The 17,715-nt window shown below is 36.2% G+C and overlaps 1 protein-coding gene across 1 annotated transcript in view; it reads right to left on the bottom strand.

Moving 5' to 3' along the window:
* Window positions 1-2,810: 2,810 nt before the first annotated feature.
* PDE3B (phosphodiesterase 3B) overlaps window positions 2,811-17,715 on the bottom strand; it is a 155,573-nt gene continuing 140,668 nt past the window's right edge. The window contains exons 13-16 of the mRNA XM_090263746.1: window positions 10,568-10,771; window positions 7,973-8,134; window positions 4,792-5,044; window positions 2,811-3,437 (exon numbers count right to left, since the gene is read on the bottom strand). Of these exons, the coding sequence (XP_090119872.1) occupies window positions 3,220-3,437; window positions 4,792-5,044; window positions 7,973-8,134; window positions 10,568-10,771 (837 nt within the window). The 3' untranslated portion in view covers window positions 2,811-3,219. The remainder of the gene's footprint in view (window positions 3,438-4,791; window positions 5,045-7,972; window positions 8,135-10,567; window positions 10,772-17,715) is intronic.

Raw genomic sequence — 17,715 nt, forward strand, 5'->3', positions numbered from 1 at the left:
TTCTTTTTTTTTAAGTCCCACAAAATATTTTTAGTTCATATAAATAATGATTGTTCAGTTTTATCTAAACAGTTTATTAATTTCTTTGCTCTTACTTTTCCATCACGCATCTCAGATCTCCAATCTAGGGTCATTTTTCTTCTTAAAGTGTTTGTTTTGGAACCTTGCTAAGTGTCGTTAACAGACTAGCAACATCAACATATATGTAGTCCTACAGTCTTTCCTAGTCTATATCACTGAGATCTCTCCATGTTTAATCTTAACTCTTCCATTCAACATAGTACGAGGGTATATTATTTGAATGGTTCTCATAAAATGTGAATCTACTATGTGACTTTTTCAGATTAAAAGTCAATTGTTCCCCCTTCCTTTAGGAGGTGAAAGGACATGGCATGCTTTACAAGGCCCTTCATTAATCACCCTTTTATTACCATTCTCTGTCTTGGAGTCCGTGTTCCAGCCACTCTAAATCTCTTTTGGCTTCTCCAGTGTGGGGATGCTTTCTCTTCTGGCCTCTACACAGGCTGTTATTCTCTCTGCACAAGCTATCATCTCCAAGATAACTCATAATTTTTCAGTTTTTAGCATAAAAGTCACCTGCCTCTGGGAAACTGTTCATCCTTGTTCCACATGCCAATTTCCATTCCCCCACACCCTCTAGCTGTCAGATTAGCCTGGCAACTATAATAAAGACATTCATCTCTCCTGTAAAGTTCATTTCACTAAGATGATGCAGTCTAGAGAGAGAGAAATTTCTGACTACTTAAGCAATGCCAGAATTTACAGGATTCTTGTAAAAACCAACAGTACCAGCAAAATAAATGAGAATAGCAGGAAACAGCCTTCAAATCACAAAATAACTTTAGAAAGTAGGTTTTTATGGAAAAAGAATATGTCAGTAAGCACATACAGGATTATTTCTAAGAGCAGTGACTTAAAACAACAGCAAATTCATGATGAAAATTATTATAATAAAAACCTGATTGAGTAGTAACCAAAATAGGACCTACAGTACGGCTTAGAGCAATTTCTCAAGATTCCATCTAATTGCACTGTATATACTTAATAAACTCTTACATTCATTACTTACAATTTGAGTTTAACTTTCAGCAAGGATACTTTTCAGTGTTCCTTTGGGCTATTTTAATGTCAGTTATTTAGCAAAGGTTAAATAATTTAAAAAGTTAAATTACTTAAAAATGAGTTCCCAGTAACAGTATTTTAATAGAAAAGCATGGTTCTTTTAAGAAAATACAAATATACACTAAATAACTCCAATACAAAATTTTAGTAATAGGAAGTAAGGAAATATGATTATCTCATTATGCACACATACACAATGTGCAAATTTGTGCACATATATGTACTTTGCAAAAGCAGAAATATGCAGGATGCAAATGTACTTTAGAGAAACAGAAGCCCAAAATACATACATTACAACTGCAAACTCAATAAATTAGTTAAAATTTTATTACTTAGTAATGTGGGACCAGTTTACAGATGATGTGGTGATGACAGCAAAAATGGCAGGAAGAAACTCAGCACTCAGCAGTCTAATAAATAAAGCTTAGTGATTCATTAAAAGTTATAATACTCTACAGGATCAAAACATTCAACAGTTCCAAAGATCTTTAATTGATAGCTTTCAGATAAGTCAACTATTCTATTTTAGGTAGGTAAGAAATTTCCTGCTGACATTTTAAAAAGGAATTACCTTGCAAAATTAATGATTTCAATGTCTATAAAAGCTGAATGGATCCAAAATATAATATGCTCTCCATGAATAACAATAGTCTACCATCTTGCTATCATTTTGGCTGCTCTTTATACCTTCAAAATTTTTTCACAACTAGGATATATATCTGTACACTAACAGAAACTAACAAGCTTATAAACATTATAAATATGTTCCACTTTCTTTGCAGTTATCTTAATAATGTGCTTTTGCATGAAATGGTTTATTAAAATATTTAGATTTGTTATATAAAAATTAAATAAGTATTCCCACCATTTACCTTATCTCAGAAATTGGACTTGTATTGGGCTCTAGAAGTTTTTGAGTAGTCATAGGTCATTTCTGTCTGTAGTCTCACGGCAAAAAGACATTAATACAAAGATGAACATCAGTTTTACAATAACTAAACACATGACACCTAAGAGAGATCTAAAGATGAGTATATATTCCAATTATTTATTGAATGCACATGTCCTTTAGAGCTCATGCTATTTCTTTTGTTCTTTATCTTTGATAGGATTAGTCTCATTTTATTTTTACATTAAGGCAAAAGACACATCTTTTCCTTGGCTTTAATTAGTCTTATGTATGTAAGAAAAGAGAAAACACTCCATTTCATAAAAGCTAAATATCAATACTAGGAAAAGTTTTTTTCTTTTGAAAATCTGTGCTGTTATTTTATTAAATGAATGTTTAAAAATACTAATCCTGAGCAAGAGTAAAAATAAGAACAGTTTTGACTAAAGAATAAAAGTCCTTCACTGTTAAACCCAAACAGCTTAAAAATTCAACCATGGAATATGAAGTAAAAAAGACTGGCATTCAGACTTCTGACATCCAGGGCAAATCTGAATACTCTGAGCAGAAATAAAACACGCATAGTAAATAATACACAACTGTAAAAAGCATCAGAAATTGATGCGCTTGGATTTTGTTAAATATAACAAAGGTCATTCAGTCCTAGCTGGGAGAGGAGCACTCAACAGTGTATTGCATCAAACATATCCCTCAGAAAGGAGACACTGGATTCCTTTTTAGATAGGCACAGATTCCCCCCCCCCCCCAAAAAAAAATTATAAAGGACACATTTGGAAATACAACAGGAATCACGTTTTCATGAAAGCAAAAAGTTCTGGCCACTCTGGAAACCGAAGTAAGTCACTTAGCTTTTAGTTAAAGCTACCCCTTGTGAAGAATCAGTGCTTTCTACTCAGCAAAGCAGTATCATGACAAAGTATTTATATACCAGCAAAGGTATTAAGGGCTTTGTGACATCAGTCAAGTGAAGCCAAGCTAAGAATAATTTTCTAGCTCTGTGGTGAAAGTGCATAAGAGCGGGAACCGGCCCGGCACAGCGGGATCCTCTCACAGTATGAAGGCCTGTCCACTTGGGAATGGTCAGCTGGAAGTCAGCACACTGAACACTAGGCATTGATTTCCGACACTGGCACAGCCCTCGGGGCTTCTTCAATATGTCTTTTGTTTTATTCAAACTGTCTCTCTTCCTCTTCTTCATCTGCTTCTTCAATGACCTGAATCTCATCTGCTTGAGGTAAGGAAGAATTCTCCACCTGCAGTTTATTCCCATCAGCGTTACCTTTCTCTTCTTCCTCTATGATTTCCTTCCATATCTTATGGTTTTCAGTGAGTTGATGCATTAGCTGACAAAATATTCGCCGTCTGCCTTTCCTTCTCTGTGGTTCTGTGAAATTAAAAATATAAGTATTTTAATCACAATATGATTCATTTATTCATTCAATAAATATCTTAGTGACTATCATATTCTAGGCACTTGCCTAAGCACTGAGATCATAGTGATAAATAAGATAAAAATAATCACTGCATCGTGAAACCTAGATAAGCAAATAAAGAAGCAAAACACAAGCATTTCAGATGGCGTTAAGTGCAGTGATCCCTCACTTATCGTGGGTATTACGTTCCAGACCACCCCACCCCATGAAGTAGGAACCTTACATTTATTCTACACTCTTAAACCTACGTAACTTTAACAACATAAGTATACAGTACCAGCGACAAGTATACAGCGATCCAGCGACAAATCCACGATAAATTATTAAATATAATATTTTTTAAAATCCCGTGGTACAGTGAGCCGCAATAAGTGAACCACGATATAGCAAGGGACTACTGTATTCAATATTATGGATAAAATGAAGCAGAGGAGATTAGGGAAGACTGGGGTGGGGAGTGATGGTACTGAAATTTCAAATAATAAAGGTAAAACCAACCTTTTTAGTATTTTTATGTATTAACATTAAACACATCACCATTTCGGTGGGTATAAATTTTTAGAAGGCAATCAACTTTCCCAAGATGATACTCAGATAGTAATGGCATGAGGTTACTCTTCACTGTGCTAATCCTGAATACAACTTTGTTGGGGGTAGGGGAATGGAGTTCTTGATAGTTATCTGTTCTGATGTATAGCATGCTTGGAAAACAAAAAAAAATAACTATATATTTAAATTCTAATTTAAAGAGCAAATAATCGATTTATTTACAGCTACAAAGGTAACATGTTTTTCATTTTCCATTTATACTCATTGCCTTACATGGAAAACCGTATCCCTACAGTTTCATAATTAAAATCCATAATGCCACAAAACTTGGTTCTCCTTTTATAGTCAGTTTTCCCGACTGTTTTGACCCAATTCTAAAGTCTACAGGAATAGCAGATTAACAGGTGGTGAAGGGTGGAGTGAGGTGAAGGAGGACCAGCCAGTAGGACCCACCCACCTCACACATGTTCAGGTATGGTGACAGCCCTATCACACATGCACAGGTACAGACTGCTGAAGAGCAGTGGTTGGAGGAAACACCTCCAGAGATGCTCCTTTAACTATGAATGCAGCATTAGCATGGGAACTCAGCCCACAATAGTTACTCAAACTGATACTACTCAATCTGAACATTTATGTAGTAGTTATTCAAGATGAGATTACTGAATCTGTATCTTATAAACAAAGATCCAAATCTAAATCAAACAGACATTTTCAGTTAATAACATTAACTCAATAGTATCCCTATGTTCTTACTGAGATTTAGATTGTCTTCTATTTCTTCATCGTCTGTATCTAATTCTTCCCCATCTTCATCATAACAACTTTCAGTATCATCATCCTCTTCTGCTTCTATCCACTGACCCGGGAGCAGACCAGCAGCATCATAGGAGTTGCACAGGGGACCCACTATGTGAGTGATAAAGGACTCTTGGAGCTTTGCTAGTTGAGGAGAAGAACGATCCATGAAGGGGCTGATGGGCAAACCAAGATTTGCTTCTTCATCTCCCTGATCATTTAAAAAAGAAAAGTACACGTTTAACTGTTGAGAGAGTAACCCCTAAGATTTGCTGTTAAATTATCTTGAGGTTTTTAAAAATAAGCATAGTTTGTAAATTTTTACAAGGAAGCGTCAGTGAATCTAATTATTACTCTATTATTTCAACTGTAAGAATTTCTCTAATATTTGAGAAATCCTAAACCAGACTTGAGTCTCACATTCAACTAGTATGGTTGATACTTAGTTAACAAGAAAAAATATATTTCTTTAAAATAAGTATTAGCAAATTTACTAGCAACCTGCAGTATTCCTTAATATCAAATATAGATTCTCTTTGCTCTAAGGGGAGAGTGTAGAATGGAAACATTTTTGTTGTGGTGGTGGTACCTCAAATGTACAGAGTGAGTTTTGCAAATGCTTTTCAACGCCCTCCCCCTTCCAGGAATCTAAATTAAAAACAAAAAACTAATATGTAAAACAGAAAGAAGGAGAGCTACCATGGTTGAGGTGCAGCTGTGGGCCCAGAGCCCCAGCTGCCTGCCCTGAGGTACCCGCTCACTGTGGTCTCTAGGGTTCTAGTGAGCACAATTTGAGATGAGACAGGCATGGCTGTTAAACATACTTTTGCCACCTACCACCTACAGGGTGTTGGGTAAGCTCTACACCCAATTCATGTGTAAAATTTTAATAAGAATCCACAGGGTTACTATGAAGATAAAAAGCAGTATCATATGAAATGTTTAGCACTGTGTTGAGCATTCTCCAAATGGTACTATTAATGTTTTGGTTCTTAGTGTCTGAACTGATGGGGAATGAATACTCTCCACAATGCATGAATTGTGCAGGCAAGATGAGTCACATACCCCTGAGGAAACCAGCAGACACTGTCCTAGTGATTAACTGTCCCATGATGTAAAATCTTATATGACTTATCTTCTATGAGGAAAAAAACTATTAATGTTTTTTTTTAAACCAGTTGGGTTTGCAGATAGCATGCTACAATTTCATAGGTTTGGTGCTTTTTTTTTTTTTCTTGATAGAAGTTTGGCTTTTCTAAGCCCATGGCACTGAGGTATAGGAATATAAAGCTAGCATAAGTACAGTGATAAAAAGATGGGCAAGGTTAGAATTTTGCCTCCATATCTCAAAGATATTTAATAGCATAGCCAGGCTGAGAGGAAATACAATAGTTTTGATGAGGGTTAACTAGGACTTTCATATAGATTAGTACATTTAACCTTCATGGTAACTCTATGCTAGGGTGTCATTTTTCTCCCTTGACATGTGAATAATGAAACATAGAAAGATTAAGTGAAATTGTCTGAAATATTATGATTTTTAGTGATAGGTTGGGAATTATAAAAGCTAACATTTATGGAGCACTTATGGGCCAGGAACTTTTCTAAGACTTTACATATTAAGGTTGCTGTGAGGATTTAACAAATTATGTGGTAGGTACCGTCAATATTCCTGTTTTATCAAGGGGAAACTGAAGCACATAGAGGTTAAGTAACCTACCCAACCAAGGTCACATTGCTGGTAAAGAGGAGGAGCCAGGATGGCTTCCAAGTTTGCTCAACAAGAATGAACTCTATCTACTTTAAAAATAATTAATTATAAACTGGGTCTAAATGAACTTTTCAAATGTTTTTTCACTGAATTAGTGAGTTTCCTAAACCTGACATATTCTAATACTTTTTAATAACTACCACTGTACAAATCACATAAAGATGGCATTTTCTTGAGTATAAAATTCTTTTGTGAACACAAAGTAAAGCCAAAGGCAGGCTTCGTATCTTTGAGAATGAGGATGAAACTATACAAACTGATTACTGCAATCTACAAATCAGGTAAATATTTATAACCCTATATTACCCAAAATTACAAATAATTTAGTTCAAATGTATCAGAATAGTAAAATATTAATCTTGGGATACTTACCTGTTTGCATGATCACATAGTGTGGAATTTTGTAACTTATAAACAGCAGAGTATGCATTACTGTGCTGGGACCTGTCGCTAAGGTGGTAGGGGAGGCACTGCACAGTCAGCGGTCATTTAATACAATGTGGGTGTGAAAGGTATAACAGGTCAGTGTGCACGATGCACACACTCAGTTTCATCACTCCTCCTGGAGTGGCAACTCATGGTAAGAAAGCCCTGCCACAGAGGCCTCATCTGGTAGACAGCCTGATCTTTTCGGATTATTAGGGTCAGTAAGGATTCCCAAGGGATGCAATTCCATAGTCAAGAAGATGTGTCTGATGTTCTGGAGATGATGAAATGTTAGGTCTGTGATGAAATCAGTGTGCTTCTACACTGTGGAGAGCCTCAAAACTGGATCTCAAAAATGATAAAGATTCTGCAAAAATGGCAGGATTATTTTTAAAGACAAGATTTTAAAACACATGAGAAAAGAGTATGTTTATATCTTTGAAGCCTTGAAAACCAGTAAGCACCTACTTTGTCTCCATTTCTAGCCCTTTAATTTATCTTCTGCTAGGACTTTTAGCCAGTTGATGTTTCTAAGGCAGTCTTTTTATAGCAGAGTTGAAAATGGGTTGACATTCTTTAAATATAATAATGTATAACCCGAATCAATTAAAAATGTTATTCAGAAATAAATTTTCATAGGCTATAGGCCATCAGGGTTGAAAGGTACCTTGGAATCATAATGTAATCTAGCTTCACCTCAAGAGTACATTCAACCCACTCCAGATAGGCTTGCTATAAGCTAAATTTTCTTTTAAATTTTAGCACCAAAGGCAAAAAGAACAGAGAATATACTAAGACCAGAACAAATAAAAACAATTTCTAAACATTTTTTATCAAAGTAACTCAGATTTCAAACATTTAATGGAGCTAACCAAATCCCAAAAAGTAGTGTTTTCAGATGGCAACTCTTAAAAATCCCACCAATCTCGTGTTTCATCTTACCTGCTCATAAAATTCATTGACAATGCCTTCTGTCCATTTCAAATGCAAGTTCCGAACTTTTGCTGGGCCATTTATATCTGCCAGTTTGATGCACACCTGGCATACTAAGAGGCGATCATTTTCATTACTCCATTCTATACCATTACTATTTACATCATTGGCCTGTTTTGGAAAAACAATTATTTTAGGTTCTGAGGGCACAAGAGTTCTGTTGTTTCTACCAAATTATCTTAAACTTTCCCATCCAAATGACAGGAAGGAATTTCAGTAAATGCTTCTTTTAATTGGTTTGGGCCATAACACAGACCTCTACTGTTAAGTTTCCCTTAAATTTGAAATATTGTAATTTTGTTTCAATGGAAGCAGAGACTATAAAAACATAACAAACCATGGGCTTCAATATTTGTGATTACCACAGCGAATTGTTATTTGTGTATGAGGCAGGAGACAGAATAGGGATGGGGAAGCCCTGAGACACCACATTGTCATCACCCTGCATCCAGCATATTGGTTACCAAGAAATGCCTTGTAGCACCCTAGCAGAAGCTGGCTGCTGTTTCACCTTGCTTCATTATCATGCTATTATAGTCAATTAGCATTGCAGTTTGACACCCCTCTGATAATCAAGGAGGATTGTGGGAAATCGCATGAGCAAAATCTTAAAGGTTACATAACCACTTGTGCATGCCCTTTAAAAGCCCACCAAATGAAACAAAGGGATTCAGAAAAAACCAGCCCCCTGTAAAGCCTGCACCCTCTTGGGGGAAGGGGCCACTTCCTCTAGCAGGGGTGGCCCGCTCCCATATCTTGGGAAGTGTACTTTTCTTAATAAGTCTTCCTTGCTTTGCTTAACCCTGTCTGTGGAGTCTGTTCAATTCATTGTTCAGGGTCACCAAGAACCTGGGCCCCGTCTCCATCTGCAGCACATATATATGCTATTAATATACAATATAATATATAAATACATGTATATGCAAAATGTCAACAAATCATGTAAGAATAATACCTTTCTACCTCAAAAAAATACTTAAGGATCTAAAGAGTTGCCTCTACCTGTGAAAGGCAAACATGATATAGTTGAAAGAACACAAGTCTTAGAAACTGATCCCTTATGGTTTTAAATCCTGACCCAGAATGATTTACTAATTTATTGTGTAACACTGGAAAAAATGCTTAATCTCCTTGAGTCTAACTTTCCTCACCTATAAAACAGAAAAAGTACTACCAATCTAGCTATACTGCCTTGAAGGCTAACAAATGAAAATCTCTAGTTCATAGTAAGTGCTAAATAAATGCTAATGTTGTGTTTACATAAATGGTAATTATTAGGCAAATCACTTTGCCTTTGTAAAGAACTCAAATTTCTTTTTGTAAAACATGAAGTGAATTGGGCCACATCAGTGGGTTTTGAATCTTTTAGTGTGATGGCAGTGTTTTTGGCCCAAACTCTTTTGTCAAAGGAAAATTTATGCAGATCACCACTACAGAACACACTTAAAGGAGGGCTCTTTTGATGGAAACTGTAGCAGGTCTAGAGCTTCTCTCATGTGGCACTTTCCTAAGAGATTGCAGAATAGAAGTCTCTGAGGAACGCAGATTTAAAAATACTATTGGGTTAGATAATCTTTTGCATATAAAACCTCTATTATTCTGACTTATGCACTTAAACGAATTTTTATTAGTAAATAAAAAGTTAAAAGAGCTACACGACTATAAAGTAATTTTAAAGGCACAGTGATTTCCCACTGAATTTTATATGCATTTCATTAATATCACAATAGCAACATACACACACATACATATATATAAACACACACACACACACACACACACACATATATCTCCTTCCAGGGGGTTAAATCTAGTATACCTTTGTTACCAGTTCCTCTACCCTGAAGGTACATCTTCCTTTATGTTACAAACTCATCAAGAAAACAACAGATTCCTGCCAGCACAAGAGGGGGCATCCTTTCCTCAGGAATCTACAGCATTTTTTCATGCAAATGTCTGACGCACAGAATTCACTCTGATTACACTCTTTTCACTAAGGACAGGGACTCCTGCCTGTTCTTTCCTTATTCTTTGTTAGTGCAATGACTGCACACAGTCATTGGCAACCCCAAAAATAGTTGGTCAATGAGTGCATATTCTCAAGTGGAAGAGTGGTGAGTATGTCTCTCCCATTCCAGCCAAACACTAATATAAAGAAGGTATAATAGGTGTGGCGAAGTAAGCGTAACTGGTTTCTTAGAAGAACATCTTTAATTTCATAGAACGCCTGCCTTGGCACTGTGCACAACTTTCTCAAATCTGCCCTTAAAAGCTTTTGACATAACTGACTTGTCACTGTGTGAAAGTTATGGCAATTCAAGTCTATGTCAGAGAGGAAATGTAGCAGGCAATAGTATTTAGGATGTTATTATAATAAAAATACTTAATTCAAAAAAAATATTAGCATATGCATTCCTATAGGAGATATTTATTATGACTTCATGAGTATGATTAATTCTAACTTCATATTAAATATTACTTTTATTAGTAACACCAACAATAACTTCCATTTTTTGATATCAGTCATTAATTTGCATAACAAACCTTGGCATTGAATTCAGCAAGGAAATCAAAATGCTTTTTAAGATCTGTGGCAAGGATTGCTTCAATGACTAAAAAGCGAAAGCGCTTGAATTCCACGTGATCAAGATTAAGAAGGAAGTTGTATTCTGGGCTAGAAAGATACAGATTCCAAGCTGATGCAGCATGATGATTTTCCAGAACAGATCTGTCGTTGTATAAAACTGCCTAGAAAGGAATAAGAAAATTGATGTAGGCATGTCAACAATATTAAACTTTTAAAAATAAAATTAGGATCAGGTTGAAAGAGTATAAACAGTGAGTAACTACTATATGTCAGGTATTGTATTTTAACTCTGTTAAGGGTTGTGATAATTTGATAAATGAGTAGACCAAAGTGCAAGGTAAGGCACTCCATTCCAGCATGAAGGCTAGTCAGTGCAAGGGCATCTCTGCAGACACCATGCTGCTTCCCAAGAGATGAAAAGCTGATACTTGAGGTCTGCTTCATTAAGTAAATAAATCTTCTCAGATAAAGCTTATGTTAATAAAGTCCTCAGGGATACATTTCTCTTTTTTAACTAGCATGGAATCAAGGCGGAAGTCTCGGCTGAGTCAGACCCACGTGTCTGAGAAGGACACGCCCTACACTTCCATCTTGACCCGGTGCCTGGGAGTAAGAAGTCGTCGTCGTCGTCGTCGGCAGCCGTCCGTCTCGAGAGACGATGGTGTAGCTTCTTAAGTGTCTATCTGCACCGCCGAGAATGGCTGTGCAGTCCGACTCGGGAGTGACACGGCATCTGTCTCCTCCCGTGTTGAATCGACATCTTGTGATGACGCTGGAGTGTCCTCTCCAGTGGAGCTGAAGCTACAGAGCCTGGGCAGGGTGATATGGAGGGTCTGCTGTTGCCCATGCAGCAGACCCCCCCTCTCTTCGCAGCTGAAGGGTCCAAGGGAAAGACGGAGTCGATACAGCTTGGCTTCAGGTGCGCCGCAGGAGTTGCCGGTGTTGACTACAACGTCAAACCGCCTTAGGGACTCCGGCTCCGGATTTTCTGTCGGGGTTTACTCCCTTAGCCTTTCCCCAGAAGAGGTATGCCGCAAGGCAGCGGAGGTTTTTTGGAGTCAGAGTTTTCCTTCTCTGAGGAGTAAGAAGTATGAAACAGGTAAAAGCACAAATCCTCTGGTTCAAGTCATATCAAGCTATTCACTTTTCCTCCAACCCACTCCAGTGGAGGATCTTTAGTCCTCTAGGACTTAGGGATACAGATTTTTTAAATCACTGGATTATAGAATTTTTAAAGCCTCTTCCACTTCTAAAAGTTAAGGAGTTTTAAAAGTACAGTAATTTTATTGTAGAATATAACATGTATGCAAAAAATGATAAAACTTGAATACTACAGTTTGACAAATAGTTACAGAGCAAATACTCATGGAGCCAATGGTACTGTCAAAAATAACAACATTGCTGACTTACTAGGAGCTTTCTTTTAACACCTTTCTGATAACAAACCTCCTTCCTCCCCACAAAAGTATGCATCCCTAAACAATACATTCAGTAGTTTAGTTTTGCCTATTTTTGGACATTACATACAAGGAATCAACTTTGGGAATTGCTTTTTTGTAAAACATTGTTTTTTTTTCCATTTTGTTTATTTTTTATTGAGGTGTAATCAGTATACAACATTATATTAGTTTCAGATGTACAACATTCAATATTTGTATATATTGAGAAATGGTCACCAGAGTAAGTCTAGTTAACATCCATCACCTTACATAGTTATAGATTTCTTTTTTCTTGTGATGAGAACTTTTAAGATATACTCTTAGAGCTTTCAAATATGCCATAAAATATTATTAACTGTAGTTGCCACGATGTACATGATACCCCAGGGCTTATATGGAAGTTGGTACCTTGGACCCCCTTCACCCAGTACACATTGTCATTGCTGTGTTTATTCCATTGTGTGGTTATACGGCACAATACTATCCATCATGCTGCATGTTGATGTGGGTTGTTTTTAAGTTATGTCTATTATGAACATGTACTCTATCATATTATACTACTGTGAATAATCTTGTATATGTGCCCTGGTACTTGCATTTGTATAGGATACATACGTACATAGGAGTAGATATAGGAAACTGTGGAGCATGTAGATCTTTAACTTTACTGGATAATCCCAAACTGTCTTAAGCAGCACAAGTCTCTTTGCTCCTGATCAACACTTGGTATTACCTGACTTAAATTTTTGCCAAATTGTTGGGTGCATAATGATATCTCATGTTGGTTTTAATTAGCATTTTCCTGATTACTAATGAAGATAGGAAATCCAAACAACAAGTAACCATTCTATGTTGTTAATGCCTGTTCTAGCCTTTGTCCATTTTAAAATTGAGTTGTCTATTTTTTTCTTACTGATGTTTAGGAATTCTGTATATATTCTAGTTTTGAGTCTTTTGTAGTCTATGTGTATTGCATATACTCCTCCCTTCCACTCTGTGGCTAGCCTCCTTAACTTTATTTACTTATTTATTTTGTGTGTGTTTGTGTGTTTCTAATCCTCACCTGAGGACATACTTAACAACTTTAGAGACAGGAGAAGGGAGGGAGAGATACAGTGATGTGAGAGAGAAACATCCAATTGGCTGCCTCTCCCATACACCCCAACTGGGACAGAACCACATCCCAGGCATATGCCCTGACCAGGAATTCAACCCGTGACCTTTTGGTTTATGAGATGACACTCCAACCAACTGAGCCACACCAACCACGGCACCTTCTTAATTAACATTCTTAATGTGTCATGGAAGTTCTTAAATTTAATGTAGTGCAATTCATCAATAGTCTCTTTTATGGTTAGTATTTTTCTTTCCTATTTAAAAAAAAAATCCTTGCCTTCTGAGATTTTGATTGTTGGCTGCACTGAATTTATAAATAAATCAATTTAAGAGGAAATGACTACCTTAAAATATTGATGCACTCTGTAACCATGGATTATCTTTTCATTTATTTATTTAGTTTTAAAGGGAGGGAAAGAAAGGAGAGGAAGAGAAACATTTATCAGTTGCCCCGCATATATGCATCCCAACTGGACCAAACCTGCAACCCAGGCCCTGACTGGGAATCAAATCAGCGACCCTTTGCTTCACTGGACAACACCCAACCAACCGAGCCACACTGGTCATGGCTCTTCATTTATTTTTTTAATGTATATAAATAAATATTTTTAATTTCCCCACAAAATCTTGCACATTTTTTGTTAGATTTATTTCTAGGTACTTTATATTTTTGGATGCTATTAATAATTAATGCTATCTTAAAAAATAATTGAATTCTCTAATTATTAGCAGCTGGTATTTGAAAGTATAACTACTTTTACATATTGAACCTTATACCTAGGAATATTGCTAAAATTTCTCATTTTAATAATTTACTTGAAGATTTAAAATTTTTTCAACCTGTACAATCATTATCTAAGATTAATAATAGTTTTGTTTCTTATTAGTCCTTGTTCTTTTCAATTCTTTTTCTTGCCTTATTATACTAGCTAGAATCTCTAGTGTTGTCTTGAATAGCAGATATACTTGTCTTGTTATTCATATCAAAGAGAAAGTCCTCAGTAATTCACTACTAAGCACGTGGTGATTTGAAGTTTTTTTTAGTGATGCCCTTTATCGGATTAAGAAAGTTCTCTTTTATTCCTACTTTGCTAAGTGCTTTTATTAGGAATCAATATTGAGTTTTATAAAATGTTTTTTCTAGTCATTGAGATGCAGTAACTTAAAATTTTAATCTGTTAAGGTGAGAATTTCATTAATTTTTCTGTTAAATCTATCTTGCACTCCTGGTTCATGGTTATTCTTTTTTTTTTTTTTGAAGAGCAAAGCGAGGCATTTATTCAGTCTGCAGAGTCAGGCAAACCGCCAGCCAGGAGCATATGAGCTCATGGTTATTCTTTTAAAATATTACTAGATTAGGTTTGATAAAATTATTTAAGGTTTTTACATCTGTGTTAGAGACTACCCTGTGGTTTTTCTGTCCGTGTCAGATTTTACTCTCAAGGTTTGCGTAGTGTTAAGTCAACCTTTCTTTCACTATTGCCCCCCTAATGGAACTTCTTAGAGAAAACTTAAGAGAATTTGTTCTAATCACTCACCCCTGAAATTTTAATACTACAGATATAACATATTTTTCTATGTTCTGTAGGCATATCTGTGCTTTGAACATAAAAGGAGTAAGATTTTTTGCCCTGCTAGGAACCAATTTGAATAAGCACACTAATTATTAAAAGAATATGCACAGCCAGTGCTAAAGGCTGGGGATGTTTTCATAGGGCTTCCTGTCTCATGGGAAAGAAAGAGCGATAAAAACAGAATGCAGCCTCTGTTAAAATACAAATTCTGAGAGCTTAATTAGTTTTATGTATTATTTGTGAAAATTAGCTGTAGCCTAGATTTATGCATTGAACTTAACACCATTTGATTGTTTTTTCTTTTTTACACCATTTGATTTTGTGTAAGCAATGATATGATTTAAACTTTGCAATGGGTTATATAAAGTTTGGAAACAATCTAACTTCTTATCGACAAATGATTGCTCATCAACAAAGAATGGATAGAGAAGATGTGGTATATATATGAGACAATAAAATATCATACAGCCATGATAAAGAAATCCTGCCATTGCAATGTGGACCTTGAGAGCATTATGCCAAGTGAAATAAGTCAGAGAAGGACAAATACTGTATGATATCCCTTATATGCGGAATCTAAATAAGCTGAACTCACAGAAACAAAGTAGAATGGCTGGTTGCCTGGGGCCAGGAGGTAGGGGAATTGGGGAGAAGATGGGTGAAGGGTACAGACTTCCAGTTATAGGATCCTTAACTTCTGGGACTCTAATATACAGTATTAGATTATAGTTAACAACACTGTATTATGTATTTGGAAGTTGCTAAGACTAGATCTAAAATGTTCTCAATACACACACACACAATAAATATGTGACATGATAGAGGTGTTAGCTATTGCTACAGTGGTAATCATGTTATATGTGTATCAAATGACTACACTATATACCTTAAACTTATACAAGGTTGTACGTCAATTATATCTCCAAAAAAGGCATTTCAAACTCACCTTATTACAACTTCTAAACCTCACAACCCTCAAAAGGAAAGAATACGTTTTGATAACCCCCTATAGGATCAACTTACATTTAATAGTCACTTGACTCGTCGTCGTCGGCAGCCGTCCGTCTCGAGAGACGATGGCGTAGCTTCCTGAGAGTCTATCTGCACCGCCGAGAATGGCTGTGCAGTCCGATTCGGGAGTGACAATCCCTGCCGCACTTGGTACAGGTGAAGGCAGATGGCTGTTGTTGCTGCTGTTGACGCTGCTTCCGCCTCGATCTTTTCTGGACCGCCTCACTTGACTAATTCATGCTCAAATATGATGAAGATTGATATACTTTGAGAATAGCTTAGTCTGCTCAGGAAGAAGTCATCAAACTCCCAGCTCAATAAAGCCCAATTAATGTGTGTCCCGTAGAGCTAGCTGACTTAATAAACTCTCATCTAGCAAGATCAGTAAAGGAAATGAGTAAGTTCAGAATTCCTTCACCATCCAAATTACCCTTTGAAATTACCAGAGAAATATAAAATAGGGGCAAAAAGTCTGAATTGATATTAGAATCCAGATATAATTACCACACTGGAAATCTCAAAGACACGGTAAAAGTGGGGATGAACCGAGGAAAGGCCAACTAAGTCATGCATAAGAAGGAAAAACTCACCAGGAGGATAAGTGGAAGGAGTCACCCAGTGGGACTCTTGATAAACTACTTGATAGCTGAGTGGAGGCAAGAAACAATCAAGGAGTGGTAAGTAGGAGGCCAATGTCATGTCTCCTTTAGGAAGATACTGGATGACTGCACAGAGAGAAATAAGCCAAGCTTAAACTTAGTGGGGGGGGGGGGGGGGAATACTCCAGGTAGAACAGATGGTGAAGCCTCAGCGGGCTTTCACTGAGGGCCCTGTGATAACTAGAGAAGGAAGACGTGCCCCAGCTAATTTAGTGGCAGTATCTGCTTTCTCTAGCTATGGATCCCCTTATTTCTCTTCATAGACAAATCCATCTCTAATTTGGCAAAGCAAATGAGATTTATGAACGTTTCTTTTCACCTTCTTTTTGAGTCAGATTTGAAGAGGAGTTTAATAGGAACTCTGATAGAATCAATCTTAACAAATAATACTTTTCAATAAATATGAGCAAAAAGAGAAAACCAATCAGACATATGAAAGACTTACCAAAGAAAGAGTCAGAAAAATCTGAACTAATGTCCTCTTTTGAAACACAAGGAAACATTTAAAAATCTCTAGATCAGAGTCATAAGATTAAAAGAGAATACTTTTTAAAAGTGAAAAGTCTTGGATTAAGAAAGATTGTTTTCATTAAAAGAAATAATATTCCTGACTTTTAAGCAATCCAATAAAGGTAGTAAGTAAATCAGATGTTACAGAAAACAAAACACTTTTGGTGAAGAGCTGTCATCTTGGGGTTCTTTACCCTGGAGTTCTGGGTTTGTTCTAAAATTCTGGTAATCCTATGTCTTTAAGACTCTTTGTCTTAGTTACCACCTTTGTTTTGCTGGAACACATTTTTAAGGTAACTTTCTTAGGATGGATGGGACATGGTTTTTAAAATCTTTGCATATCTGAGGTTCTCTTTATTTTGCTCTTAAAGCTCCACAGTAGCTCAACTAGATACAGAAATCTTAACTTAAAAATAATCTTTCTGTGCTAGCACTCCTTAACTCTTTGCCCAGTGTTACTTTTCCTTTCACTTACATCATAATTATCTCCTCCCTATCTCTTATACACACAATTTGTTTTTCTGGCTTTACTAGAATGATAAGTTTCATGGGGGCAGAAATTTTTTGGTCCATTTTATTCATTAATAATGCCTAGAATAGTACCTCTTCCACAGTATGCGCCCAGTATTGTTAAAGGAATAAATAAGTAAATGAATTCCCTTGGAATTTTAGACTTTATTCCAGTATCATCTAGCATTCATTGTTGCTAAAATATGCCAGTTGGATTTTTATTCTTTTGTAAGTGTGTTGTTTTCATCCTCTCAGAAATAAGTTGCTGTTTTTTTTTGAGTCTCAG

Source organism: Furipterus horrens, unplaced genomic scaffold, assembly GCF_987537825.1.
Source record: "Furipterus horrens unplaced genomic scaffold, mFurHor1.1.pri manual_scaffold_2, whole genome shotgun sequence".
NCBI classification, from domain to species: Eukaryota; Metazoa; Chordata; class Mammalia; order Chiroptera; family Furipteridae; genus Furipterus; species Furipterus horrens.